General features: G+C 45.1%; 1 protein-coding gene and 1 long non-coding RNA gene across 3 annotated transcripts; one reads left to right on the top strand and one right to left on the bottom strand.

The window, feature by feature from the left end:
- Nucleotides 1-803: 803 nt before the first annotated feature.
- On the top strand, nucleotides 804-21,228 carry BFSP2 (beaded filament structural protein 2). Its single transcript, XM_069811476.1, is given in 8 exon segments — nucleotides 804-1,641; nucleotides 9,434-9,604; nucleotides 9,974-10,056; nucleotides 11,972-12,128; nucleotides 14,518-14,679; nucleotides 19,437-19,568; nucleotides 20,044-20,264; nucleotides 21,024-21,228. Coding segments are annotated over 8 exon segments (1,587 nt in total). The 5' UTR covers nucleotides 804-984; the 3' UTR covers nucleotides 21,028-21,228.
- A 1,060-nt stretch (nucleotides 21,229-22,288) lies between these two features.
- On the bottom strand, nucleotides 22,289-27,788 carry LOC138690744 (uncharacterized). Of its 2 annotated transcripts, none has more exons than XR_011329524.1 (2): nucleotides 26,081-27,788; nucleotides 22,289-25,485 (listed from the first exon to the last, which is right to left on the bottom strand). It is a non-coding gene; the product is annotated as an uncharacterized lncRNA (long non-coding RNA). The 2 variants fall into 2 exon arrangements; XR_011329525.1 differs by having other exon boundaries at nucleotides 26,085-27,788.
- Nucleotides 27,789-27,908: the final 120 nt, after the last annotated feature.

Raw genomic sequence — 27,908 nt, 5'->3', positions numbered from 1 at the left:
AACCCAGCAAGCCAGGATTAGGCACTCGTGGAAGACAGGGATTTCTGATTGTATTCCATCTCGCCAAAGACTCACCGCCGCCCCTGTACAAACCTACACCACATTAGGGCAATGCCCAACATCAGCACATTACAGGCATGCCTACAAAGATGCGCACACGGTACTCCTACACTGGAACAAGTCTGGCACCCTGGCTGTGAAGCATCCCTATGTGTAGGTAGGATAAACTATACCTAACATCATATAGTGACATATCCTGCTGTACCACACACGTACCTATAAACCTACCTACCTTACGTACCTATAAACTACCCACCTGATTTCTAGTTGCTAAAGATAAGTGACACAAAAAGAAGAGCAGGGGAACCCCCCCCCCCAGCCTCCCCTGCAGTAAGTCTCAGGGATTGTTCCATCCTTTTCTTTTGGTTCACAGTTGTCTCACTTCGTCGCCAAAGTGAAATGGGCCCTTGTTGAACAGACCGAGTGCAGTTGATGATAACGTGACGTTAAACCGACTGAGCAGGGGTAGACGTGAGGGTGCCTGTCCCTGGTTAAAATCTGCTGGGTTTGGGGCAACGTGCCTTGGCCGGAAGGTGAAGCCAAAGTGCAGAGAAATCCAGAAGCTGCAGGAGGGCCGAGGGAGCGTTCGAGGCTGTGCGGCAGAGAAAGGCTGGCTCGGCTTGGCTCGGCCGTGGCCCTGCTGGCTCCTCCGAAGTTTGGGCTTTGCTAACTTTAGGTAACGTCTTGCTGCAGCAGACTCTGCCTGGAGCAAGCACGGGTGTGAGCGGCCAATGTATTTGTAAAGTACATCTAGATACCTGTGGGCATAAGGATAGGAAATCATCCGGGTGCCAGCGCAGAAAACACCGCTGGTATTTTAACACGTACGTTGCACTGAATCCCCGTCCCGCTGTCCCTGTAAACAGCATTGTGCTTTTCATCTGCCACATTTGCAGCAGCAGCAGCAGGGAGATTTCCCCTGAAATGGGATTGCTGACCCAGCGGCCGCCCAGACAATGTGACGGGCGCTCCCGGGCAGCACAAAGCCCCCCTTCCAGAAAGCCGTCGCACAAAGCCGAAACCCCACGGCGAGCCCCAACCTGCTGGGCTCGGCACATCCCTCCCGCCAGTGCGGGCCGAGGCGGCCGGGCTGAGCGGCAGCGCTCGGCGGGCTGGAGCAGCAGCATGCCCTTGCCGAGGCGCCGGTCGTCCTTCTTGGGGCAGCAGCCCTCTTCCACCGCGGCCGAGGGCTCGGGACCGCCCGGCCGCCGGGTGAGCGTCGGGGGCGGAGGGAGCCTGTCGAGACCCCCCGGCGTCTACGTGGGCACCGTCCCCACCGGCGGCGTGAGCAGCTTGGGCACCCGAGTGTCCCGCAGAGCCCTGGGCATCAGCAGCGTCTTCCTCCAGGGTCTGCGCAGCTCCTCCGCCGCCGTGCCCCTGGCCCCGGGGCTGGAGAAGGGCAGGGGCCTCTCCTACGAGAGCCTGAACGGCTGCTTGGTGGAGTACATCGAGAAGGTGCGAGCTCTCGAGCAGGTCAACCAGGAGCTGGAGGAGCACATCAGGGTCTACCTGGACAAGAAAGCGGCCAGCGTGGGCAGCTGGGGAGCACTGCGGGAGAACTGGGAGGCGATTTACCATCAGGTGAGGGCCGGAGCGCTGTCGGCAGCGAGAGGGGGGGCCGGGGGAGCTTCACGAGTCATCGGCAACCCTGAGCGGCGAGGGTTGATGCTGGTGATGAACGCTGCCTGATTTCAAGGCGTGGTGCGCTAGGTGGAGGGTTTTAAATCTATCTTCATGATAATTAGCATTATCATTTCACAGTGTGTTGTGGAAAATGCCTATTAAGCAGGAGAATTGCCTCAGGCATGCTGCGCGTGGGGGTGACTGAAATGCACCCCGAGGCGCGATAGTCTCCGCTGATTAAAATGGGTGATTTTATTTTTTTTTTCCTTTTTTTTTTGTTGTTCTTAGCTGTGGTTATTACACTGAGCATCAAAATTATTAAAAGAAAACTGCTAGGACTGAATTAGTTTATCCCTCAACATGATATCATTACAAGCACGTTGTGGTTTTTTTTTTTAATTAGCAATTCAGATTTTTACTTTATTCCCTCGTTTGCTTAATCACATTTTCAAAAGCTCTATTTATTTAAAAATAATAATTACATGGCTACAAATGAGTGACTCCTTTCCTTCCCTCTGTCACCACCCCACCACCCTGTACTCCCACCTTCTCGGTACGGCGCAGGCTGCAGGTTCTCCAGCAAAGTGTTTATTGTGGGGATGCAAAATGGTGTTTGCATTGACCTCACGGACAAGAAGCAGTTCGTTTTGCTGACCAGTAAGACTTTGCAGGCTGATGCCCTGCTTGCAGCAAACACCGGGCTCTGTCCCCTGAGGTCTCGGCGCACCTCGCGAGTCCCGGCTTCCCGACTCCCAGCCAGCAGGAGTGGACAGGAGCCCCAGGAGCCAGAGCCCGGCATCTTGCACATCTCTTCCCGGCGGCACTCGTGCAGGCGCAGAAAATGCCGCCGGCGGGTCTTCAGAAAGCCCAAAAGGCAACTTTAAGTTCCCCGGGACAATTGTGTCTTTTACCTTGGGCTGGCCAGAGTTTTACTCTGGTGTAGGAAAGAGGGGGCATTTTTACTGTGCGCTGCATTTTTAGGGCAGGTCTTCACCCAGACCCCTCCAAATGTCGCCTGAACCCTGAATGTGGCGGCATAAGCTGTTGTACAAAGATCATGTCAGCAGAAACATGCAGTTAAGCTCCAACTTTTAAAGTTGTTATCTTTCTGTGTTGCTAAATGACGTTGCTGCCGCTAAGCCTAAAAAGCTTCCTGAAGGGACCAGCTGCTGAAGGCACTGGGTGCTCTGACTCTGGGGTGCTTACGAAAAGCCATACCCTTGGACCTACCATCTCGCTGAGGTAGATGGACACTTTGAAGTGAGATGGGGGGTTAAAGCTTTGCAGCTGCCATCCCCTGTTTTCCAGACGAGTGTCCCCTTTTGCGGTTGTAGACCTCACCCGTAAAACCTACCGGGGCTTACGGTAAAGACCAAAAAAGTAGGACCGTAGTAGATGCTTTAGGAAGGACTGTTTGATTTTTCTTTATAAGAAACCCCAACACTGCAGTGCAGATGTACCTACTCAAGTAATAATTTTTCATCCAAATCGCTTTCCTTCTAACCTTCCTTTATATTGTCATCCTGCCACCTTGCCTCTACCTCCCTTTCTTATGAGTAAAGAAGAGCAGCCCATAATGAAATCTAGCTTGAATATTGGGCTTTTCCTATATAAAACCAGAAAATAAAGCTATGTGGTAATAGCATTTGCAAGTATCATAGAAAATAAGAGAAAAATATTAGCATCATCCGTATCTATTTAACCATTAAAACACATTAGAGAATACATAAAGTTTTCCAAATTACTTCAGTTAAATCAATAAAAGAGGCATCACTTAGTGGGTTTTGACTTTCTCAGATATAATCTGAGCTGTTAGGTACAATTCTGGCTAATAGGTTTCTTTGCTTTTTTATATTAAGCATGTAACCAAAAATGAAAGTAGGACCTCACCCAGCGCAAGCACCGATTAAGTCACGCATCCTGGAGCTAATTGGCAGAAGTATGCCAGCATCAACACCGAAACTGTCACATTTATTAAAACAACGTCAAAATCAGTTGCTGCAGAAATGGCTGCAATCACACAAAGTCAGTACCGTCCTGCCATGACATGTCCCAGTGGGAAAAGTAAAAGGTGTTCAGGAGCGAGGCGTAACAGAAATGAGAGATACCTGGCAGATACATTTCTAGATGTAATTTTTTAAAAATATATTTAGATTTTCCATAGATGTCCACATCTGCCTTAACATGGCATATCCTTTTTTCAGCCTCCTGCAAAATCTGAGGATTCATTTTGATTCCTGGCCAGCCCCATGTGTTCAGCCAGGAGGGATGCCCAGCAGCTGTGAAACCCCTTGGTGCCATTCACATGAAGCAGCTGTGAAAGTTTTGGGGCAGAAAGCCACTTGAGCAGCCACCTGGTTTAATGCAAATGCCCATGATAGGAACAGTTTTTGAACAAGAAGCAGCAAAGAAAAATACACAGTTTGGGGGCGGGGGGGGGGGGGGGGATTAGACAGGAGCCCCTTCCTCTTGCCCTGCTAGTGAGAAGACAAAGATTCGGCCACATAGGACTCTCCTGGTCCCAAAATCAGGAATGTGACGGGCCCATCTCTGCAGTGGGGTAGGAGAGAGTCCAGCGGACCTGAGGTCCCATTTCCCTCCTGCTTTTCCTGGGATGTGCTCCAGCAGCCCAAATTTCAGGTAGTTGTCCTCCCAGCAATAACAACTGGGTGCCAGCCTTTTGCCCAAACACAAAGCTAGGGGGAAAAAAGTGGCAACAAGTGCCTCGAGGATACGAGTGGAGGGTACCTCTGGGGAAAAAACCACTCATGTTTCATTGCAGTTGTTGGACTTACGACTGCAGCAGGGGATCACTGACAGAAGCTGAATGGTGGGAAGACACTATCCAGCTCACAGCCTTAATTATCTGCCTGGGGAGCTGGTTTTTAGCAGAGCAGGTGGGCACACACTAATTGGGGCAGGCGCAAAATGGGAGGATTTTTGCAGGAAATGAGGGAAATGAGGAATCCTTGTGGAGAGGAATTCCTGTGACAGAAGTACACATTCATCTCATTTTACCCTAGGCATACTCCTTTTCTCCAGGCTTCATCCTGGTTTTCTTGTGGAAAATTCTCTCTCTAATCAAATGTGTCTCTTCTACAGACCAAGAGGTTGTTTGTAAAGGCAATTCCTCCCAGGGAGCAGGGCAGCACCTGGGAAAAGTGGACGCTTGAAATAATCTCAGAGAGTTTAGACAGAGGAGAGGGTAGCTCAGCCTCTGTGACCGTTCAATTACGGCTGCGTGGGAGACACAGAGATTTATTTTGTCTATGAGATGGCACATAGCGCAGTTCAGATCACAGGAGTAAACACAAAAGCAGAAGAAGGAATCAACATCCTGCACCAATTTTACCACTGCTGTGACTCCTGTGCATGGTTGGGAGCATTTGAAAGATCACCAGAGTTTTTCTTTAGAGATACTTTTATTTGCACCGGCCTTACTGTCAGCATTTACTCAGTGTTAGTATTAAGCCTGGAGAATATACAGGACTGAGACCCTGAGGAATCGCCGCATTTGGACTCACACCCAGTAATCTATTTGCCACGGGGCCAGGAGAGCCGCTGAGTATTCCCTGTAACAGACTCTGACGGAGCACAGTGCGTGATCAGTGTCTGCAAATGGGTGAAATAGCATTCTGCTGCTATATGAGGGCACAACAAATTCCCACAAAATGACACAGAGCTTCGTCAACCACCGTACAGAGGATGGCAATAAATTAGTTTTAATTATGTTCTCTCAGCCACCTCCAACAGCGTAACCTTGGACTACCTTCACATACAGCTGTGAGGTGGGGTGAGATTTCTCCTTGTGCTTAGGCAACATTACAGTTTTTACGGATTGTTTCTGTAGGAGGTATCTCCTGCTTTGAGAACCAGGCATTCTTTGATGCAGTCCCATTCCCTTATAAAGCATTCGATGTACAGATGAAGTCGTGCTTTCCTGGATGCAGCAGGAATCGGCAAAGGACCCATCAATGTTCCCAGCCTCTCTCCAGGTATTACCTTTCCCAAGGGGATGCAACAAATGCCATTCTTGGGGCCTTTGAGTTTTCCTTCCTCATGAAAGCATGACCAAAAGCGTTACGAGTTTACTGCTTGGCACCCAGGCAGCAGGCACTGGGTTCCATGCTTTGAGCTGGCTTTAGCTGTGAATTGCAATGTGTTGGAGGCAATGGGCTGATATCAACCATTTCTTTCTCTGTGTGGAAGGAAAGACTAGACCAGCATCTTCTGGTCTTTCTCCATGGAGGCATCATTTGCTTTAACTGAAGTGAACTTAAAAGCCAGATAATTTTCCATTACATGAATAATTAAACCATGAGATTCATTATCACAGGCCACACCTGAGGCCACAAATTTAGCAGCATACACAAAGGATTTAGGCATTTGTAAGAGTAGCAAAACTGTACAAAGCTATCGATAAAGCATAGCTAAGAACTTGAAAGGCGTAGTAAATCTTGCAGTGCCAAACTTGATCAGATCTCTGTTAAAAATCAAAAGTAGCTAGTCACCAGGGATAAGTTCTCCTTGTAAGTGCCTGTATCACATCCCACTTTATCGAGGCCGGACTCTGCAAACTCCCTTGAAGCAGCTGGTTTTCCTTGCTGCCAGTCATAACCCAGTAAACGGACTAGTACGTTGATGCAGATTTTGATAAGATTTTTTTCTGCTAAAAATTAAAATGGTGTTTTCACGTCCATAAAATCACAGTGAAATCAAAGACAATTGTTGCTGCTTTCTAGTTAAGATGTTTTACACCGCAAATATTCAGTGTTAATTCAAGAGCTGAAAAAAAAATCCTGTTCAAAAGGTGTATGTGTGTCACAGGTGCGCATGTTGAAAGACAATATGTGACTTAAAGGAGCTATTATTAGTAATAATATTTGCATTTTGATAACACTTCCCATCTTCGCTGTTTAAATGCCACATGAGCATCAGTGAATTAAGCCTCCCAGAAGCCCTGCGAGTCAGGACAGCATTGCCTTCTGCTTTACAAGCAGAGGAGGCAATATCTGAGTGCTTGTGGCATCGCGAGCCCTCTCGTTTCCAATGCACATGAAGAAGGGTGTTTCCTAAACTGCTGCATCATGCGTTTTAGTACATGTGTCAGCAAAGTGGCTATGAATCCGCCTCACTAATGCTGCGTGTTTGCACCCAGCTGTTGATTATTAGGAGAATTAAATCAAACAAAAGAGCCACTAGATGGAAGTCTTACATCTCTTCTCCTCAAGCCTAGAAAAGGGCTTTCATAGCTCATGCAAATCAGGGAGAAGTTTTCAGGAAACCTGGTTTCTACGTAGAAGCTACCATGTAATTATTTAACCTTCAGGTTTGCTGTTGGATGTAAAGCGCATACAGCTCATTTCCAGGAGAGCTGCAAGGCTAATGCCTGCTGGCTCCCACTGCAACACTCATCCCTGAAGCCTTCCGAACATCAGATTTTTTTATACCGTTTTTACTTGCACGGCACAGTTCAGGTTTGTGTGCAGTTTTGGAAAGCCTCAGACTTTCTCACTGAATGTTTGGCATTAGCTGCCGGTCTGTGAAGGGAGGAGTCGGGTATTAACCGAGTCCTCAGGGGTACCAGGGCTCTGGTAGGGACATCCACTTGTGGGGCAGGTAAGAAGCCACCTCAAATGCTTCAATAAAGGCACAAGATTACTACTGAAAAGCAGTTTTAAAACCCAGTTTTCCACTGCATAGAGGCAGAAATCCAGGCAGTGGAAAATCACCAGCTATTCCCTGCTTCTTCTTTCAATGCAGCCCAAAAGCCATTTTACACTGGATTCAGCCTCTAAACTTAGCCATTACCATACCTCTGAGTGACACTGTGCAGCTCACAGGACTTAGTGTTACTTTTGCTCATGGGATCTTCCCAATTCGCTTAAAGACATTCATTTTCATCAGACTTTAGGTCAGATATTGGAACCGCATGGGCTCACTGCCGGCGTCGAATGGGCTTGTTTTGACAGGGCAGGGCAAATCACAGGGCAGCGCTTCTGCTCCCTGATTTGAGTCAGGAAAAAAAATAAAAGCTTCTCTGAAGATCCACACATGTATCAGTTGGCAGGACGACAAAATAACTTCTGCAGGAAAAAAGAAAAGGGAAAAAAAAAAAAGAAGAAAAAACCCCCAGACAACCAAAAATTCAGAGTTTGGGGCAAACAACTGCCTCTACCTCCATGCTGCTGCCATGTAAAAACTAAATGTCTTTTCTCCATCTTTCAGGAGAAACTCAGGTCTCCTGGTGCAAAGGGACCTGAGGACGGCAGAGCAGCATGTCCCCAAGGTCCCGGCTCTGCAGAAGGGACAACCCAGGGGCTGAGGAGTTAGGCCAGTGCTGGTAAAGTGAGGTTGCAAAAAAGCAGGGAGAAGGAAATAAGGGGTTGAACAATGAAGAAGAGCCAGTTCTGCGTGCAAGAGAGCACATAAAAGAGGTACCCTCTCTTTGCCCACACCTACGGCTTTCCTAACATCTCGGACTCCTATGCATTTGCTGCGCTCTCAGATTTTCTCATGCCAAAACTGGGATTTTTTACCCAGTGGCAGTATTCACAGGACCTCCCTCCTCTGTCTAGGTGCTATTTTCATGAAATGTGTTGGAACTGCATGTCTCTGAGATGGCCTATCCGTCTATCGTATCAGTTGGAATTGGCCAAGAAATCCCAGTTATTAGAGAAAAATTCATGCGATGGCATGAACTCTGTTTCCTTTGGAAGCCAAGCCCCGAGCTTGCACTGGCAGGAACGGAGATCCAGCCCCAGGCTTCCAGCCACAGCCACCTTCCCTTTTTGCTCCTAACAGTAGGTGAGAAGTAAGCAAACCACTTATTTTTTTAACTCTCACGCCTCCTCAGACTTAAAAGACGCAGAGTGCTTTTAACTTCATGATCCACTATGGACTTCTCAGTGCGGGGAATAGGTTATTCCTCCAGATCTCTCCTTATCAGATGCCTTCACATATTTCATGTTTGTTTGTTCAAGCATCTGTAAGACATTGGGAGAAGTAAGCCGCTTTTCGTGAGGATGAGTGTTAATTACCACATAGAAATGCTTCAGCCTTGCATGTCCACCTCCACCCCATCCCCAAGCAGCAGGCCAAGGAGCAGGTAGGACCATTCTAAGGCAACAATCCCACTTGTGGTACTTGAGATAACTTGTCTGGACGAAGCCTCGATGCCTCCACATTGCATGGCCTGTTTCACCTCCGGGGAGCAGAGTGCTTCGGGGGATTTGCAATCTCATTTAGTGGCAGACTTAATTATCTAAAGAAAGATTTCTGCTTCAAGAACTCTCCTGGCCCGCTTAAAAAGCTGCTCTTACTCACGTGGTGGTTTAGTTTCAACTGCAAATCTCCTGAAAAAGACCAAAGAGGTGTTCAGCTTAGCTCCTCCAGAGTGGCGGCATGGACCCCGGCGTGGCTGGAGCCCCCAGACAGTTATTTGCAGAGATGATTGCTCTAATCCTGGTACTGAATTCAGCATATCTTCGGTCACCTCTATAGCTCCATGCACGTGTGAGTCCAGGGCAGGCAGTGGTCGTCTTTTACCTCTATCATTTTTTATAACCCTTTTGAATCAGAACAAGCTGCTATGTCACAAGCCTTTCAGGTTTGCTCACCCCTCAAGTGCCTCCTGGGCATTAAAGATCCCCCCCAAGCCCTAGCAATGATACCACAGTCTTATTTGCACAATCTTTCCAAAGCATTTCACATTCGATATAATAATCTTTGAAGACTGCCTGCTTCTCAGGTCTCATATCTATCGCAAGAGCTTACAGGATCCCATCAGAGAAGAAAAACGACGCTCTGGGAGCTGAGGACGGCTCACAGGCGGCATGAGCAACAAGTATTCCTTGGCTCACTGAAGAGGACGACCCTGAAGAGGACTGCTGATATGGGAAGTAGAATAGGAACTGCATAAGTGCTACTTAAACTGTATCTAGAAAATATAAGCGGGACTTAAATGATGAACGTACCTTGCGCACAGTAACAAATTTTGCCCTTTGTGACCAGCTGACAATCAGAATAAATGTGTTTCCACACGAAGATGAAAGCTTAGGAGCAATGAACAGTTTGATGACAAATTACAGCCTATTTGCAGAGAATTTGTGAATTTATATGTACAAACTTAATTGATTAAATTATCTGGAATGAGTCACTTGAACAGCCCTAGGCTAAAGGATTATTTTCAGAATCAAAGCTATACATCTGCTTAAGGCACGTGTATGGTGCACATAGCTAATATGCTGAAGCTCTTCATTGCTTGAGCTCTGTTGTCTCTTTCTCCTAGGTGGGCGAAGCAGTCCTTGAAAATGCTCGTCTTATGCTTCACACGGAGAACATTCAAGCCTGTGCTGAAGACTTTAAAGACAGGTAGTCTCGTGGTGGCATCTAGCTGGCCACGTTCTTTGAAACTTTGCCTTGGCAAACGCTTACTCTATAGGGGAGTAATGCCTAGTGAGTAGAACAGGCTCGTTCTTTTAAGTTGAATGAATATTCAACCACCTGACTTGGGAGGGGGTTGGTAACAGTAAAATAATTACTATGCTAACAATGTTTTGGAAGATTTTGAAGATTTATAGTAACAAAAATGTGCACTAGCAAAATTACTTAAGCTATTCTTTGCTAGACGAACATTGATCTCTTACTGAGAGATCAGTATTCATTCAAATTTGGGTTGACATTTTATAAAGGCAAACTTCCATGTGGTTTTTAGTTTTAATTTTCAGTACCACACAAGTGGTTTTGGAAGTAACAATCATTCTGCTGCAGCAGCTGGAAAGGTAAAACTGCACCACGACAAACGTCAGCGTGGAAACGTTAGATAAGAAAACAGAAATGGGCTGCACTGATTTTCTTTGTCTTTACTGAGAGAAATGAATAGTAAAAGATGATCTTAAATACTGGCAAGCAAACTACTTTTTTAACATCTTTCTGTTTGCAAAGCTCTTTAAATTTTACTCAGGAGATGTGATCCTTCTAGCTTTTACTCATAATGGACTCATTCATTTACAAGTAGTTTTTTGCAGAGCCTGACACACAAACCTTATTTCAAACTAATTGATTTTTATTTGCTATGATTTTTATCATCCCTTAAATTTCTGTCTCTTTCTCTGGTATTATTTTATTTATTCATATCAAAAAGTGTGTTAATCATGTTCTTAGGTTTGCCTTTTATTTCAGAAAGGTACGATTCTGAGATACTCATTTTATGGCTTTACGTCCAGCAAGCCATGCTCATATTTTAAGTAGTTTTAAAAAAATATTTTTTAAAAGTGTCAGCTGACTTGGACAAGCAGTCTGCATAACAAAAACAATGTCAAATCAATCCACTGCATAGTAAAAGCTCCTCATTCTCACTGGGACCAGCTGCCACTTTCCCAAGCTATTGAACTCCCAGCAATGAAGGTGACTCTCAAGGGGCAGAGTGCAGGACTTTTTTATGAAGTTGGCTCCTGTTTAACCTGCCAACCCCCTTGTCTGACCTCCCTGGCTACCAGGTCCCCAGGTTGGATGGGTTTGACACAAAAGCCTCCCACCCGAGGAGATTCGCCATGCAACTCAGCCACATTTTCAGTGGAAAGCCTAAAATGAAAAGGTACAGACACGAGTGACACAGCAAGCAGTGCTGTGGAATAGTAACTGCCTGCCACAATTTTACCTACCATTGCAGCCACGGTTTAGAAACGAGCCATTTTCTGTAACAGCAATTCTAGTTGACAAACCAAGCACTCAGATTTCCTCTTTATTTTGATACTACTGGGATTTGGCCTTAAGGAGGGGCTGGGACCCTGGAACATAGACCAGACTTCCATCAGCATGTCCGTTAATAAAAATCATGCTCGATGCACGCGTGTTTTCTTTAACCATTGCTCTGAAAAGTTTTTATGTAAATGAATGAGGAGTTATTCTCATTGTACAGCCAAGCAAACAGAGAAAAAGCCCCCCCCCCCCCATAGTCATACTGTATATAAATACCAGATCTAGCAAGAGACCACGTGCCTCTCCATGCTTATTCAGGAATCCCATAAGGCTGATAGCCACCACAGTGCAGACTGCTAACTTGGACGGTTTTATTACACTCAGAAGTAATGACAGGGTACTTCAGGCAGTCAAATTCAAGTACAGTGAGACAAGGTGAGAGCAAAGTATCTCTTCTGTGTTTCTGTGTGTCTGTCTGGGACACATGAGCTAATTTGCACAATGGTGTCATTTTAAAAAAAAATGCAGGTGTTTCTTGCTGAGCTGTGCTGTATTAAGGTTTAGTTTGGTTTTTTTTTCTTTGCAGGTATGAAAATGAGCAGCCATTCAGAAAAGCAGTGGAAGATGAAATTAATTCCCTGTATAAAGTGATTGATGATGCTAATTTAACTAAAATGGATCTGGAGAGTCAGATAGAGAGCATGAAAGAAGAACTAACTCTGCTGTCAAAGAATCATGAAGAAGTAAGTCCAGACTCGGGACACTGCAAAGCCCATGTGTGCCTGTTTCATCTGGCTAGTATCGTACATCTAGTGCAAAGCAAGCACTGAAAGCCTCCGCCTGCCATGTCTGGCTGGGGGGATTCTCCTGAAACCCCCTCCTATTTCTCTCTTCTCTGTTAACTTAAAGCACTAACCTCTGAGGCATGATCAAATTACTTAAATTTAAGCTTTAACTCTTTCTCATCTGATAAATATGACATGGAAGAGATGTCATCACTTCATTTCTTGCTAGACACCGCATGATGGTGACGGGGTTGCACAGTCACGTATATGGGCATCTCAACAGTGAGGTCTGATTCTCAGACAGAGATGTAAAGAGAAAACACATGTGCAGCTCCAGGCCTGCCACACTAATGCTGAGCATTAACCAGGTTCTTCCAAAAATACCCTGCTTGGCTTACCAAGCTGCACAGTTCACAAAACCGAGTCTCTCCTGAACAACACCACCACTGAAGCAAGCCACAGGGACAGGCAGCTAGAAGGGAAGCCCATTACTAGCCAATTTTGCAATACTTCCCCTCTTTCTCATTACATTCACCAGCACTCCTTGCATGAAGATGGTTTATTCCCTTCAGCGGGATCAGACCCAAATCAGCACCTTTGCTGATGGGGGCTCGAATATGGAGCTACTACTAATCCCACATTAGGCACAGCAAGCAATTGTGCTGATGCCTCAAAGGTAAAAGAGAGTTTGAATTGAGATGGCCCACGGAAGTGAGGCACTATCCTACCTTACATTCTTACGTGTTATTTCTCCAACCACAGGATTTCAGCAACATTGGCAGGCATATGGAGACTTGGCTTGCCGAGCTGAGGTTGCTTCATCCCCTCCCTGCTTTCATGAATCTAATCCCAAGGCTGGCATTTTGCAGAAAACAGTCAGTGGCTTCAGCACCACTGCACAGCATGAGAAAGATGGAAGTCCTTTTAGATGAGAGGGAAAACAGAAAATTGACAGAAATACACAAGATCCCCTTTAAACCTCCGGGTATTGCAATGATTGCTGTGAAACCAGAAAAGCTGGCACTGATGCTGTTCTCTGCCCATCTATATGGCATAAGGAGAACAACTCCTTTCCAACAGCCTCTCTTGCTCTGCATTTAGCCAGTGAGGAGTCCTTGCAGGGTGGAAGGATGCTCCTTTCTTTACCCATTGGGAGTACCTGAGCACTAGCAGAACCACCTCAGCACAGATCTGGTTTTCTCATGGCAGCAGCACCAGGGGAAGCTGCTCAAGAGAAGCCACAGAATAAAGGCTGGAAGCAACTATTGCAATTACTCCAGCTGAGCTCTGGCACAATAAAGTCCCAAGGACTTCCCTGAACTAATTCAAACCTTTCTTTCTTCCAGTGCCCCCACACAGAAATCCACGTCGAGTCCTTTGGAAGCTTTTGCGCACTTGGAGTGGGCACATTTTGAGGCTTTCATTCTTGCAGGTTCAGAAATCACGTAATTCCCATCCACTCCCAGTATCGTCACTGTCAGGGGTCATTGCTTACACACACAATTCCCAGATGCTTTTACACTACTTCTATTGCTTAGGCCAATAGCACATATAAACAGGTTGATGTAAAAGGATTGTGGTGCCAGACAGTTCAGATACATGCACAAATCTCATTTATTCATGTGTTCCTGGACACAATGTACAACCAATGGGCTACCTCTAAGTGTGCAATTCTGGACACACTAACTCTCTACTGCTTACATGTTTTTGGAGCCCATGTATGTAAAGAAGGAACAGAGTGCTGTCACAGAGTGCTCTTCATCTAACAACATGCACACGCATAAAAGCACACATGTGGCTCACACAAGCTGCGAGGCTGCAGAGCTCCTGCTGTTTTGCACAGCTCCTTGTCTCTCCCAGTAGATCCATGCCGATGTTACTGCATGGTGCAGCACAGAGGGAAGAGCAGGGTTTGATTTGCTGTAAGCTGTTCGTTCCTTGACCCAAAGTCCACACTTGCAGCTTTACTGGCAATATAGCTGTGGTGGGTTCGGGTCCCGGGTGCGCAGCATGTCAAGCTCTGACTGCTGGAGAAACTTGCCACTGTGGGAGGGCTGCTCCAGGCAGTGCATTGGTGCAGGGCTTCAGTGTCCCTCCACCAAGGGGAAAACCAATTCCAGTACCCCAGATCTGCAGCAAGACTCCCCACGCAGAAGCAAGGCAAATCCATATCTGAAAAAGAAACCTTCCAGTGCACTAAATCATTAATGTAGAGTCACCTTTCAGGACCAAATTTAATTACTCTCCCAGTGTTTGTGGCACTGAAAGAGCTCTTCCTTGAGCCTCTCTGAAGCTACCATTCAATTGTCCAGTTCACCTTCTTTTATGTCTGTTATTTTTGTTCAAGGATGTGAAGGTATTATACAAGCAGCTTGCTGGATCTCAGGTGGAAGAACTTGATGTTCCCCTGGGAAGTGGCCTGGACGACATACTGGAAAAAATCAGAATCCACTGGGAGAGAGACATTGAAAAGAATCGCGCTGAGACAGGTGCCCTGCTCCGTACCAAGGTAAGCACTCTATAACCCACTCCAACATTACAGGATTTGAAAAAAAACACAAAATCTGTCTGATACTCTGCAGTAACTTTGAGGGTTGGGTGTTTGGGTTTTTTCTTGCAACAAAAAAAGATGGTAAAAATCTAAAGGATTTTGGTCTAAGTCCATGGGAAAATACACTTATAAAATATCAGTGGCTTTCTTGGGATGCACAGAGTTAAGCAGCAGTGGAAACAGCCCTGCTGATATCACAGGTATCTGTGGGAGCCTTCTAAGGACTCTGAAATGTTGGCTAAGAAAAACAAATGTAATCAGCTGATACCTTCCGTGTAGGATAAGCCACAGTTGTTACACCCTTCTTACTAGGGCCGTTCCTCCACTGAACAATTTACAGGGGTCTATAAATCAAAAGGGCAAAACACATTGCTCTACACTAATTATGCAGCTACAGACTCCTTGCGGGTTTCTCCTTGAAATTGTTTCCTTTGGCAGCAGTGGGAAAACCGGATATTAACTTAGAAATGAAAAGTGATGATAATAGCCATTCCCTTTAAAATGGGGAATGGCTATTGCGTCCTTTCCCAATGCTGAGTCCGAAACAGCCTTTTAATGAAGCTTTTTCTCTGTCATGAAGGATCACTTATTTTCCAAAGTGCCTGGCTGAAGTAAGTATTTTTGCAGAGCTGAAGCATTAAGTTCAGTGGACAATCCTATATGTTAGTAGCCATTTCATTCCAAATTGGCTATTACAGCAGAGCATGGCGCAGCAAATCATAACTTCAGCTCTGCTATAGAAATATTTAGCAAAAATAGCACCCCCGCCCCCATTCCATGGTACAGAGCTGCCATGAGAAGAGTAGGGGGTAGTGAAGGCAAACAGCAAGAAAAAGAGCAAGAAATATGTTTGCAAAGATATATGCAAGCTCTGAGTAAGTGTTTATTTTGAAAATAAAGAAGAAAAATCCTGTGACAACAGTGATACCAAAGGTGCTAGGCAATGTACAAGAAGCTAACCAGAGGAGTTTATCCCAGAGGTCCCATCAAGTTTGTGAGCGTGCCAAACTGTTTACTAAGCAAAGTTTTCATAAGGCTGGTCTGCAGGGGCCTGATCTTCAGCTGATACAGCCCAAAGAAAGTCAGTGACACAGTAATAAACTATATGAGCCCAGAGAGTGCCTGCATACAAAGCATATGCAGCCTTGGAAAGCCAGAGCATCCTCAGTAGACTCCTAAGCTTTTCTCAGAAAATCTCTTCCTGGCCCACTGCCAGGTTTCAGCAAAATGAGCATTACTCTGATGGCACCAAATTCTTCAGTGTCCTCACTTTCCTGTCCTGTTTGTTCTGCCTCCTCCTGCGCAAACACACCCTCACAACTTTTTTCTTCCTATTTCTTTCATACCTTCACTGTCTGGTCTTTCAGCTGCTCAGAGGTATCATTTGGGGAGAAAACCGCCAGCTCATACTAGACTGATCATTGGATCCCACTATCATATCTGATACCTAAACCCTCCCTACTTGGCCATCTTAGTCTAAGCTCTTATTAGTTTAAGTTGTTCCTGTTTTGGTTTGTTTTTTTAACAGGAGGAGGAATCAGAATATCACAGATTTCTGGAAAGATCAGTTCTGGTTCTAAGCAGTTTCTGGTATGACATTCTAGGGGGTTTTGTCCCCAGATACACCTCTCATTACACCCAGATGATGCAGTTTTGTATCTCATACAGTTTTGCATCATCTCACACAGATCTATTCAGCTTATTGCTATTTATACAGATAACAAGAGTTCAGCTTTTTTTCCAACTAAGCTTGTGGACTTAAGTCATCTTATGTGGCTAAGTTGCACCACTTAGTTATCCACACTGAAAAATTTGCCCTTACTCTTTCGTGACATCAGAGGAGGAAGAGCCCTTCCCTCCTCTCCTTTGCTCTTCATTACTAGTTTCTTCAGTCTCTCTCCATGAGGTTTTCCTGGGTCCCTAGTATTTTAATTTCCTTTCTCTGTACCCACTTTCTGGTGTAGCTGTGACCAGGTGAGCCCAAGGTATTTCAATTGGTGGCCTAGCACTGACTTAGATGTCAGGGCAGAATTTTTGTTATTTTTCTGACTAATTCCCTTGCCTCATTTGCTTTGTCTTCTGACTAGACTTGCAGTCTTGGCTAGATTTTTTCATGGGTATTCAGGCACGAAAACATACGGATTTACATTCATACCTAATGGGGTTTCACATGGGACTTTTTTAGGTGAGTAAGTAACCTCAAAACTCGAGTCCATTGGTTTGACCTCTGCACTTTTTGTCCATAATGCTCAAAACCTTTCCCTGAATTGGCACAAGTGATTTAAACCCTTGTAAGGCATGCAAGCTGTTTAATGTTTTCCACTGACAAATGCTTTATTTAATGATGTGGTGCTGTTCACTCACGTAGTTTGATTCCACACATCCACCCCTGCTCATTGCTAGTCTGTATTGTGTTCTGCCATCCCTAAATCCTTCTCGTTCATGATTCATCCCCATGGCAGTAAAACTTGAGGCATCAAGCTGTTAAGCTTCCGCCATAATGGAACTAGACTTTAATCCTCCTCTTCATGTCCTGTCTCTTGACCAGCTGTTGATCCATGGCGATGCTCTGCCCGGAGGAGACAATTACACAGCTTCCTCTGTCATCCCCTATGCTAGATCTTGTACAAGGTTTTGAAAAGTCTTGTGAATGATGTAAATTGTTTCTCCCTTCTTTGCTAACACGTTCCCAGAACTCTTAAGAGCTTATCAAAGCCACTTTCCTTCTGCAGCTATCATGCTGATCAGACCCTGGATGTTGGTGTACGACCCCTAATCATCCTTTAATTATCTTGATTCCATGCAAAACAGACTAATGAGAGATTCTGCACTCTTGCACAATGCCTGGCTCAGAGCTGTACAGATGTGCTTGAAGTCCACACAAAATGATAGAGATTCTGGAGGATGATTTCATCTCCCCCCTCCATTAATCCAGCTGTTTGTGGACACCACAATTCAGTATGGCCTTTCCCTTCTGGAGCATCTCTGGAATGGGAAGAAGAGAGCCCCCAGAAAACACAAATTGCCTAGTGAAGAGGGCACAAAGACTACGCCTGCACTTCTCTACAGAAGGAACCTCGAAGCTGAGGCCAAGTGTCATGCCCAGCAGCACCCTCCACAGGGACTCTTGGGGCCACTCAGCTGGTAATCCTAGGAGGATGGGGAAACATTGTGTGTACCAAAAGCTTTTGAGCTCATTCAGTATGTGCTTACTTGCTGTGTCCTCCTCAGTATTTAGGGTCTGATGTGGCCACCTCTATCCACTCCATCTGCCTGTTCCATCATTCACATCACTAATGTTGGGTAGCTGTGACAACTTAGGGTAACTCCTGGATGAGTTTCAGCATCACCTGTGGTGAGGGCAAGTTGGATGTATACGTAGCATTCGGGCCACCAGCAGGGTAAATGTGAATGAGAGATGCCAGGCTTCAGGCAATGGGTGTAAGCTATAACTATAGATGCAAAGGCACCCTCTCTGCCCTATGCATCTTTTAAAAAGAGGCATTCATAGTCCTTATACCATAATAACGTGCAGACTACACTCTCAACGCAACTTAGGAGATACACATTACTCCAGAGTGGCAGGTCCATGAGCACTAGGCTGGGTTCACCAGGACTAGTGAGGTGGGATTATGTCTCTCTGAAGCACAAGCCCCTATAAAGTACTTCTGAAAAATACAGGCTCTGTGCAATTTGCTGGAAAGGAGGGTTTTGATGTTTGGATTGAATTTCAGCCCTCTGCAACGCAGGTTCCTAAATCCTAAGTTCTGTTTGAGACTTAACTGGCACTTAAATGACCTTTTGCTCCTGAGATGATTTCATTCGCAACGACCAAGGTGTGAGGTTCACATGATGGTACCAAAAAAAAATTATAGAAATAATTTCTGGTGCATGGTCCCAGATTTTTTTTAAATTTAATCTTACTTTTAAAATGAAAGAATGCATAATGAGAAAAACAGGACAGGGTCAAGATGAATTTTCAGAGTGGAATGGAAGTATTTTGCATAGTTGAACTTTAGCATCAGCCAGAAGAAATGTAGGTTTTGACTGAAGAACTGTATTTGCTAGAGAGCCCAGAGCACTGGATTGAAAACCTTGATCTCAGCCTTCATTAAAAAGTATAGAAATTTTATTTTTACTAAGGTACCTTCTCCTTCACCTATTTTCAAGGAGCCTGAACTAAACACATATAAAAACCCACAAGCAACAAGACCAGGAAATTGCATGAGAATATCTTAATTCAATTAACAGAAGTTATTTTTCTGACCTCTGTGATATGACTTGCTCTCTGACTCATAGAATCCAACGTGAAAAATCATGGTGTGAATACTTCCGAAATCCAATAGACTAAGTGAAAACACTTAACTTCTAAAAAAATATTATAGTAGAGCTACAAAATGAAAAATTGCGGCAACATTTTCTTTTTATACGTAATTTTAAACGTACTAGTTTGAATGCTGAACAGCCTTTGCTGACATAGCTAAAATATATACGCTTATCTGTACAAGCCACTTTACAGTAAATGCATAGAAAATATGATAATTTTGACACTAAGAAATATCCAGAATTGTTCAACTGAGGGATTTAATATACAAGAATCAAACTTAAAGTCAGAATTGCCACAAACTGTGAAAATATTAAGTGTCAGTTTGGTATGTAAGGAAACAAAAACATCATTTGAGTAGGCTGAGATGACAGTCGCAATCTTTTACCAGCAACAGGCTGAAACGACGGCTGCCGTGCGAACCCAGGAGGAAGAGCTGGTGGAGGGCCTGAGAACTGAGTTTCATGAAACTGCCTGCAAAATACAGAGCTTGCAAGCAGAAACTGAATCTCTGAGAACCTTGGTAAGTAATGCTGGGTTTTCAATGGCTATATTTGGTGCAAATTCAACATGCCTTCTGAGGAAAACATTCCCATCTTGGGATGCAGACTTTAGAATAAATCGCATTTTCCAGCAGATACTGTTTCCAGACATTTCTGGGCTCTTCTTGATTGATGTGGTGCACCTAGTGTACCACATTTGACAACCGGGGCCCAAATTGCAATCTTCAGTGCCTTCATACTCAATGATAATTTCACCGAGATTGCTGGGTGGGTAGTACTTGACAATGTGAAGAATATCTGCACCTTGTAACCAAAGTAGTTCAACCTTTGTAATGATAATACACATTTTTCAAAGTAACTAAAGGAAGGAATTCTCAAAATATTACATCTCCACTTAAGCATATTCAATAGAGATATTGGCCAAACCTGAATAAAAAATCACTATGAAGCATATGAAAACTGACTGGTTTAATGTCTGCTGTCCTGCCCTTACAGAAGAGGGGTCTGGAGAACTCTTTATACGACGCCAAGCACTGGCACGACATCGAACTGCAGAACCTAGGCTCTGTCATTTCCAAGCTGGAGGCAGAGATGGGAGAAATCAAAGTAGAAACCGAGCAGCAGCAGCGGGATCGTGAAAATCTGCTGACCAGCAAACAACAGCTGGAGAAAGACATTGCTGCATATCACTGCCTTCTGGATGGAGAACAAAGCAGGTACTTGTCCCTAAAAGCAAGTGTGCCACAAGGATGGCGAACATGTGCTCCCCGGGAAGGGCTTGTGAGGTTGCTGGAAGCAGGAAGACTAGGGTGGTTCTCGTGTTTCGTAAGGCTGGGTGGTAGAAGGCGAGGTTTGGAGAAGCTGACAAAGGGGAATAATACCCCAAATCCAGTCATGCAGAGATTCCCAATGCATTGGAGACGGGTGGTTTCCAGCACTGCCGAGCAAGAATGAGGTTTAGGAATACACCAGTAGGTCTATGAGTTTCACTTCCCTGGAGATTTGAGGTGTGAGATTAAAAAGCTGCTACAGCATCTGGGGGCTACAGTAGTGGCTGCAAAGGAGCTGTGGTGGTGTTTCTTGCAATATGCCTTCCCTCTTCCTCCCACTACACAGTCCAAATATTAAAGCTGTGATCCTGGGGAAGCTCCATTACTAAGAACACAAGTTCTCCCCGAAATCCAAGGGCTCATAACATTTGTCCTCTGGGAATAACCTGTGAACGCCTTTACAGTGGCTGGGTTGTTTGGTTGGGCTTTTTTAAGATCCTTAATCACCATCAGTCATGGAACGTCTGAGAATCTGATCCACAGATTACAACTTGCTCTTCTGCTCAGGTCAGGGAGAAATTTTTTTATAATTGGATCCTGCTGAAGTTGATGAGATTTCACCAGCTGAACTGAGCATAGTACTTGGTTCAGCAATTTTCCTATTTGTAGTAGTGACCAATTTTTTAAATTTTTTTTTACTTTCAGCTGATTATGAAACTTCCAGCCCACAGAAGACCATTGCCATTAAAGCAAAAGAAGATGTCACTGCCAATTATATTCGTGGAAGCTGAAAACCCATCAAAGCAGCCTGCTTTATGCAGTTTGATTCAACAATCGAAGTAGGTTGTAGCTTGAACAACTTTATTAGACCCTCCTCATGCAATTGCTTTGCTTACAGATTTCAATTTACTCATGTTGTTAAAATTATAATAAAAATAAAGAATATCAGGGTTCTTGTTTGACTTTTTTTTTTCACTCCAGTATTTTTTCTGATAGCTGAAGGGGGTTGGGTTAAGAACATAGGCCCACTATGTTCCATAAGCCCATAGGCTTCCACTTCCCAGCAAGTACACTCTTTATAGTACAAATACATCAAGACTGAACTACCCCTCCACTGTGCACACAGCATCCATGTGGAAATGGCAGGCACTCTGGTGTGTCACAAGACCATCAGCTCACTAGGGTGAAATCTAATTTGAGTAACGCTGAAGCAGTTCAAGTGTGCTATTAACTCCATGCGATTAATTCTGCAATAGGTAAGCCAGCATAAGTACTAATGCAAGCATCCCAGCAGTACTTTTAATAAACATGTTTTTAACTCTAGACTAAAATTCTGGAAAAGTTGAAGGTGCAGGAAAGCAACAGCAGTTCTGTCTGCAGTCCAGGTCACACCCTTTTACTGTATACTGAGAGTCCTATCCGGGGTGTCAGCTTGTGCAAATGTGGTACTTTTTGATATATGGGTATATTTTTATATTTGTTTTTATATGCTTGGCTTGCTTTTGATATCAACACCCCTTAATGCAGGTTGGCCAAACTTCTTTTGAACAGGCATCCGCATAGCATCAACATGTGAGTGACCCTAGGTAGTTTCTCTTATTTTGGTGTTATCATGATGAAAAAGACTTGTCATCTTTCACGTCTGACTTCCTTTTATATTTTAGATATTGATATCCTCACTGTACTGCATTTGCAGTATGGTCACATAAAGTGCCAAGGTGGATCCTGCATTTTCACAGGAACCTAATGAACCGTGATCCCTATCACATAAAATCTTAGGTAGATGGCAGGCTTTCCTTCGCAAGTCCCTGCACAGGAACGAAGCTGGCCATATGTGTGTTTGTTGGATTAGGACTTTACAGTCCCGACGGTTACACAGGGTGACAACACAGTTCGTTAAGTGGACTCCAAAGACTACTGAGAAATGGCGTATGTTAGAGAACATAATGGCATACAGCATATATGAGAGGTAGTCTGCAGATAACTTGATCTTTAATTGAAACAGTTTTAATGACTGATAAAATCAAATACACTCTGAATCCACTATACTTGATTCACCAGTGAATAACACGAATCAGCACACAAGGGTTGTCAGGCCTTTCCCTGCACATTCCCCCACACATGGAAAATCCTTCCCGATACAGTTACTTGACAAACAATTCCTCATTTAATCTCTGCAAAAATGCCATTTGACATGTACCACCTGCAAGATTTTGATCAAAATATTACTGGATTAAGAGATTACCCAACAACAACCAAAAAAGAAAGGCAGATGATGACAGATTCCCCTTTTTTCTCACAGAATGCAGGCTCCTCAGAGCAGCGATAACACCTTCTTACATATCAGTGCAGAACTTATCAAGCTGAGACTCCATCAAGAATAGTGATGTTGAGAGACAATGTGCATAAACGGTGGTACAAGCGATGAGATGGCACAGACCCTCGGGCTGTTGTTAACTAGATGCTATCTAGGAACGGTCACTTTTTGACAATAGTGAAATATAACCTCCCCCTCACTCTTGACACATAAGAGACAACAGTTTCTCTAAGATTTCAGCAAGAAGAGGGAATTTACAAATGATTTGTGTATTTCTTCATAGCAGCCCCCTGATAAGTTTTCAGGTGTTCTTTCTCTCTCACGTGTGCTATAATTATAGACAGCAGCTTCCATAAAGAATCAAATTAATCATACAGCACAAAAATATACAGTGCAACATCAGATCTCTTCATTATTTTCTAGTGATGCTTCAGGTACGAAAAAACATTGCTGGCTATCCCACTGAAACTGTTCTTTATGTCACTGACAGATAAACCTGGTGAAATTATGAGTCTACAATCATACTGTGATGTGAAAGGAAGGATTTTTTAAAGATTCTTATATGCCATTGCAAGTTCTTGTTCCAGCAAAACCTGGATCGTAAGTTCAAAAGATCCAGCATATTTCATAAAAATTAGATTAGATTCCTACTGAGATGTTTATTCATTGGAATGGAAATAGTGTCTTGCAAAATCATCAAGGTAATCCAGTATGGGGAAAAGGCTGGAAAAGAAGGAAGCATCTAAGCATAAATAATGAATTTCCAGTAGCTTTTCTCTCTATCCCTAGCAAAGACCAAAAGCCACCAAAAGATTATTTTTGCAAATAGCTCATCAGAAGCCAAATGTAGCACATCTGGGCCTTCTAAAACAAAGTGCCTTCCTACTAACGGTCTTGTGAAGAAATCTCTACTTTTACACAGATTGCCACTAGCTACCTAGCTAGCTGCGAAGCCCCTCCAGCATGCCTTGCCAACCTGAACACTACCTAAGTGTTAATGGTCTTCACCATCCCGGCAAGATGGGAGATTGAGACCATGAAAGACTAACGGCTTTCACGACTATTTGTCAGTGCTAAGGTTCATAAACTGATTTATCTTTATATTTATCCTCTAGTTTAGCAGTTGCTATATTAAATACATGTTAACACATTTCCAACTGGTTTTCCTAAGAAAACCAAAACCAGATTTTATCTCCTACTACAGTATGTATCTCACACCCGTATTTCCACGTAGGCATTTGTAACATCTGCTGTTAGGAGGACTCAGGATGCAGTCAGAGGGTACAGAAAACACAATCTAACAGCCAGCTGCTGCATAAAAGGGTATTTCTACTCCCCCTCACTTGCTATGCCTTCCCATCACCCTGTTTTGTGTTAGCACCAACACCTGTCTGATGTCTCAGGAGACAGTTCAGGAAGCAAAATCAGCAGAAAATTAGCCCTGCAAAATGCAGGGAAACTTTCCTGCCACTCAGCTCCCTGAATCAGGCCACTGCAGGGTCAGACACGTACCAGTAGCAGCACAGGGACCGAGTGGGGAGAGACTAGTCAGGGCTGTAAAACACAGCTGCCCCCCTTGGCAACAGCTAGTCACTAGGTTGGGTTAGCTGTACTGTCAAACCACATGCATACTTCATCTTCCTCCTCAGCCAGGCGCAGCCTCTTCGGCACCACAGCTTAAGCACATGCTGCTGCATCCTCAGGGAAAGTGCCAGCCCCATGGCAGCCCATGCTTCATTTCAGATTTCACACTGAGTAGCAGCATACCCCACCAGCTAGAAACTGGTACTCTGGCCTATCATCCTACTGTTTACATTTTAGCATAAGCATTAATATACTATTTCTATGATTAAAAAATTATTTTTAAGGTGACTTCAAGCTGGTATTGTGTAAAATTTAGTATTTCAACAAAACAGCACGCACTGCTGCCACCACTGCCTGCTTTCAGCTGGCAGTTGCTGGTGGAGAAAGGGACACGGTAACACTTCTGGCTGTAGAGGTCTGAAATTACAGCAAAGTCTTAGCACCCCAAAGCCGATAGGAAGGTTAAACTCCTGAAGAGAACCAGGGCCCATGCTGTGGCAAGGACTCCACCAGAACCCTTCTGCAAGCTGCTCTGCACCTACAGGCACCTTCTCCAATTTCCTTAAGCAGGCGTCTGCCTAAGAGTTATCGAATGAAGTGTTCCCCCGCTTGTGCTCTGCAAATGTCAAAGCAGTTTGCAGTGCTATCAATCACCTTCATGTCGCAGAACAGAGATAATCAGGTACGAAGAAACAAGGGTAAGACAAAACACGGGGTGACTGGAAATAGAAGTCTGCTCCTAACCCTTGCCCAGGATTTGCATCATCACCCACAACTCACTTCGGCTTTCCTTTTTCCAGTTTCCCCACATAAATAGTGGCTGCTGCATCATTTCCCCTACATGCAGTAGCGCTTCATTCCTCCATCTTTATAAAAGGCACCAAGAAGGACAGGGAACAGCATCATGGCAAGACTCATCATAGCTAGAGGATGGAGACGAGAGGTGGACGGACACCACTGTATGCCACAGCAGGCATGCTGTAGCGTGCACGGCTAACGTGGGGGAGGAAGGAGACAAAGTCCTTGGAGTCCTCCAGGTAAACATGCACCTGAGCAGAGGCATTCAGAGCACTGCGTCTTGCCAAAGGTTGGTCACACAGGACAGTGACATGTAGTACAAAAGAAAGCCGTCTGCTGAGCTCATGCTTCCGTCACAGCGATGTGGCATTCTGGATATATTCCTTGCATTACAAACATTGCTTCTGCCAGTCCATGCCCGCGAGCCATTCTTCAGCCGGATGTCCTCTGCATAAGTATTGAGGATTGCTGAATTTGAGAGAGGAAAAGAAAAAACAGAAAAACTGACCTTTTTTTCCTGCATCTAACATTTTACAAAGCAACAATCTTAACCATAAAAGCTAAAGCAATGCATTCACAGAGAACTAAAAATGCTGTGCATCAGCACATTTTCACAATTTCACATAAAAATAAAACCAGAGGTGGGAGGCAAATCCAAGCATAACTGCATAACTAATACTTCCTTTAAAGTGCCAACTGAGACATGTCTTTAAATCTGGATCTAAGCCTTCCAAGGCCTAAAAAGTTGCTGCTGTTTTCCATGATTTCCACTGAGTCTGTTCCAGATATAACAGCCGAGATGTTTCTTGGTACTCTGCTCCTGACAGGTACTAAGTTTCTAATCCAGAGTTGGTCATTCCAGCCTTGCAGTACTGTGTTTGCAAGGGACAAGTGACGCAGGCACTAAAAACAGCAAAAAGGCATCAGGTTCGCAGTCGTCAGCCTGATACTAAGGGTTATCCATAATAATGCAATAAAAATATTTTACCAGCTGCTGAAATTCAAAAAAAGTGTAGCTCAGAATCAGACACCGCACTGTACTTAATGCCCGTTGTTAGCTTACCTACCACAAAAGCTGAGGGATACAAATTGTCTGCTTAGTTGCATATTATTATCAGTGCTGAGGCTGCAAGTCACAGCATGGTACAGTGCGGAGGTATGTCAGCTTCCTGGGCAATAATGGAGTACAAACGCAAGGGAAGACAGCGCTTGACAAAAGGAACGTCAAACACTCTTTCACGCTGAGCTGTCCTGTGTCACACCTTCCATGCGACCTTCTATCCACTGAAGGGAGTAGGAGAGGAGCCCGGGTACACCAAGGAGGCACAGAAAATGAGACTTGGCTACCGAATTTGCTTTCTACATCAGTAATTATTCTATCACGAAATAGAAAGAGTCACTGATCACGCGGCATTCTCGGTGTTACCAGATGAACTGTTGTCCTTGCAGTTGTTAGTTCTCAGGGCCTGCTCTATGGGGGATCAAATCCTGTAAGTGCACAGAACGTCAAGGGTCGGTGAGAAATATAGGAAGAACGCAGCATGACAGACATAAAAAGTGGATTGTAACAAATCTCCCAAATGCAGAACATTTGACTGTAGAGATTCAGTTACAGCTACAAAACGCTTCACGAAGACATAGAGTATTTAACCTCTTTCTGCAATATGACAATGGCACCTCCCCCGTTTCTTCAGAGAAGCCGAGAATTATGGATGGAAAACACTAAATAACAGTATTTTCATGGACACAGATTAAAGAGACTGTCAAACACTCTCCAAAGTCCAGAAAAACTTTTCATTTATATCTTAATATACACACATGTACATAATGATTTCAAGAGAAAATATTACAAAGCATAAAATAATACTAAATAAATCAAGAATACAAACACGCTTGCTTTTATATTATTACAATACAAACCAATGCTTATTTGACAGGTAATTCTCGTTTGGGCTCACACTTTAGCAGCGGGAACATCTATCTCCTTTTGGTGGCTGACCAACAAAGTCAGTCATCAGAAACAATGTTTCATGTAATTACTTATGACTCATGACAGCCTGAGGCTGTTTTTCAAGATGTCCTGCCTCAAGACTTTCGAGAATGCATTTTGAAGCCACGGTGAACTTTCTAAACAGCGGTGGTTTGGTTTTCCAGAGCTAAAGGTCACTACAATACACAAAGCTAGTGGCGACAGCCTGCAGACAGCCCCTGTGAAGGTTGTTTCCCAGCAGATACTTCGCCACGGGTCGGGAAGGCAGCTAGGAAGTTCACGCCGGCACGTCCGGACATCCCAGACAGAGCGGCGTTTCAAGCCTTACTCACGCAACCACACCACTTCCCAGCTGAAAGCTCAATTACTTCCTCGCATCCTTGACCACGACAGTGTAAGCGCACGGCCCTTTCCCGGGGGGGGGGGCGGGAAGAGCCTTAGTCGTCTCGGCCCACACTAAGAGCGAAGGCCACTTTGCCTCCAGGGTGGGGAGCGGGGCACCAACCCGGCCGGCCCAGAAGCCCCCGGAGCCGGGAGGCGTGGCTGAACGCAGGGGCCGCTCCAGCGGCCCTCTCGGCCTCCTCGGAAGCGGGTCCCACGGCGCTCCGTGGGGACAGCCCCCCCCCGCCCCGCCGGGGCTCCCAGGAAGGGCCTGCCCCGGCGCGGGGAGCAGCCGACGGTCTCCCGAGGAGCCCCGGCCGGTCGCGACCCAGCTGCCAGCCCGCCCACGGGCGCCGCCGGCTCTCCTCAGGGGAAGGTGGAAGCGGCGGAGGCCGGCGCGCGAGGGGCAACGGCCTCCGGGCGCACGCGCCGGGCTGCCCTCCGCCCCGCCCAACCGACCCCCGCGCGCCTTCCCCCGCCGGCTCGGCCAATCCCCAGACGCGCCGCCGTCTCCCCGCCC

The sequence above is a fragment of the Haliaeetus albicilla genome, chromosome 2, assembly GCF_947461875.1.
Source record: "Haliaeetus albicilla chromosome 2, bHalAlb1.1, whole genome shotgun sequence".
Classification (NCBI taxonomy): Eukaryota; Metazoa; Chordata; class Aves; order Accipitriformes; family Accipitridae; genus Haliaeetus; species Haliaeetus albicilla.
Note: the sequence above shows the minus strand (reverse complement) of the source record. Positions and strands in the feature narration are given on the sequence as shown.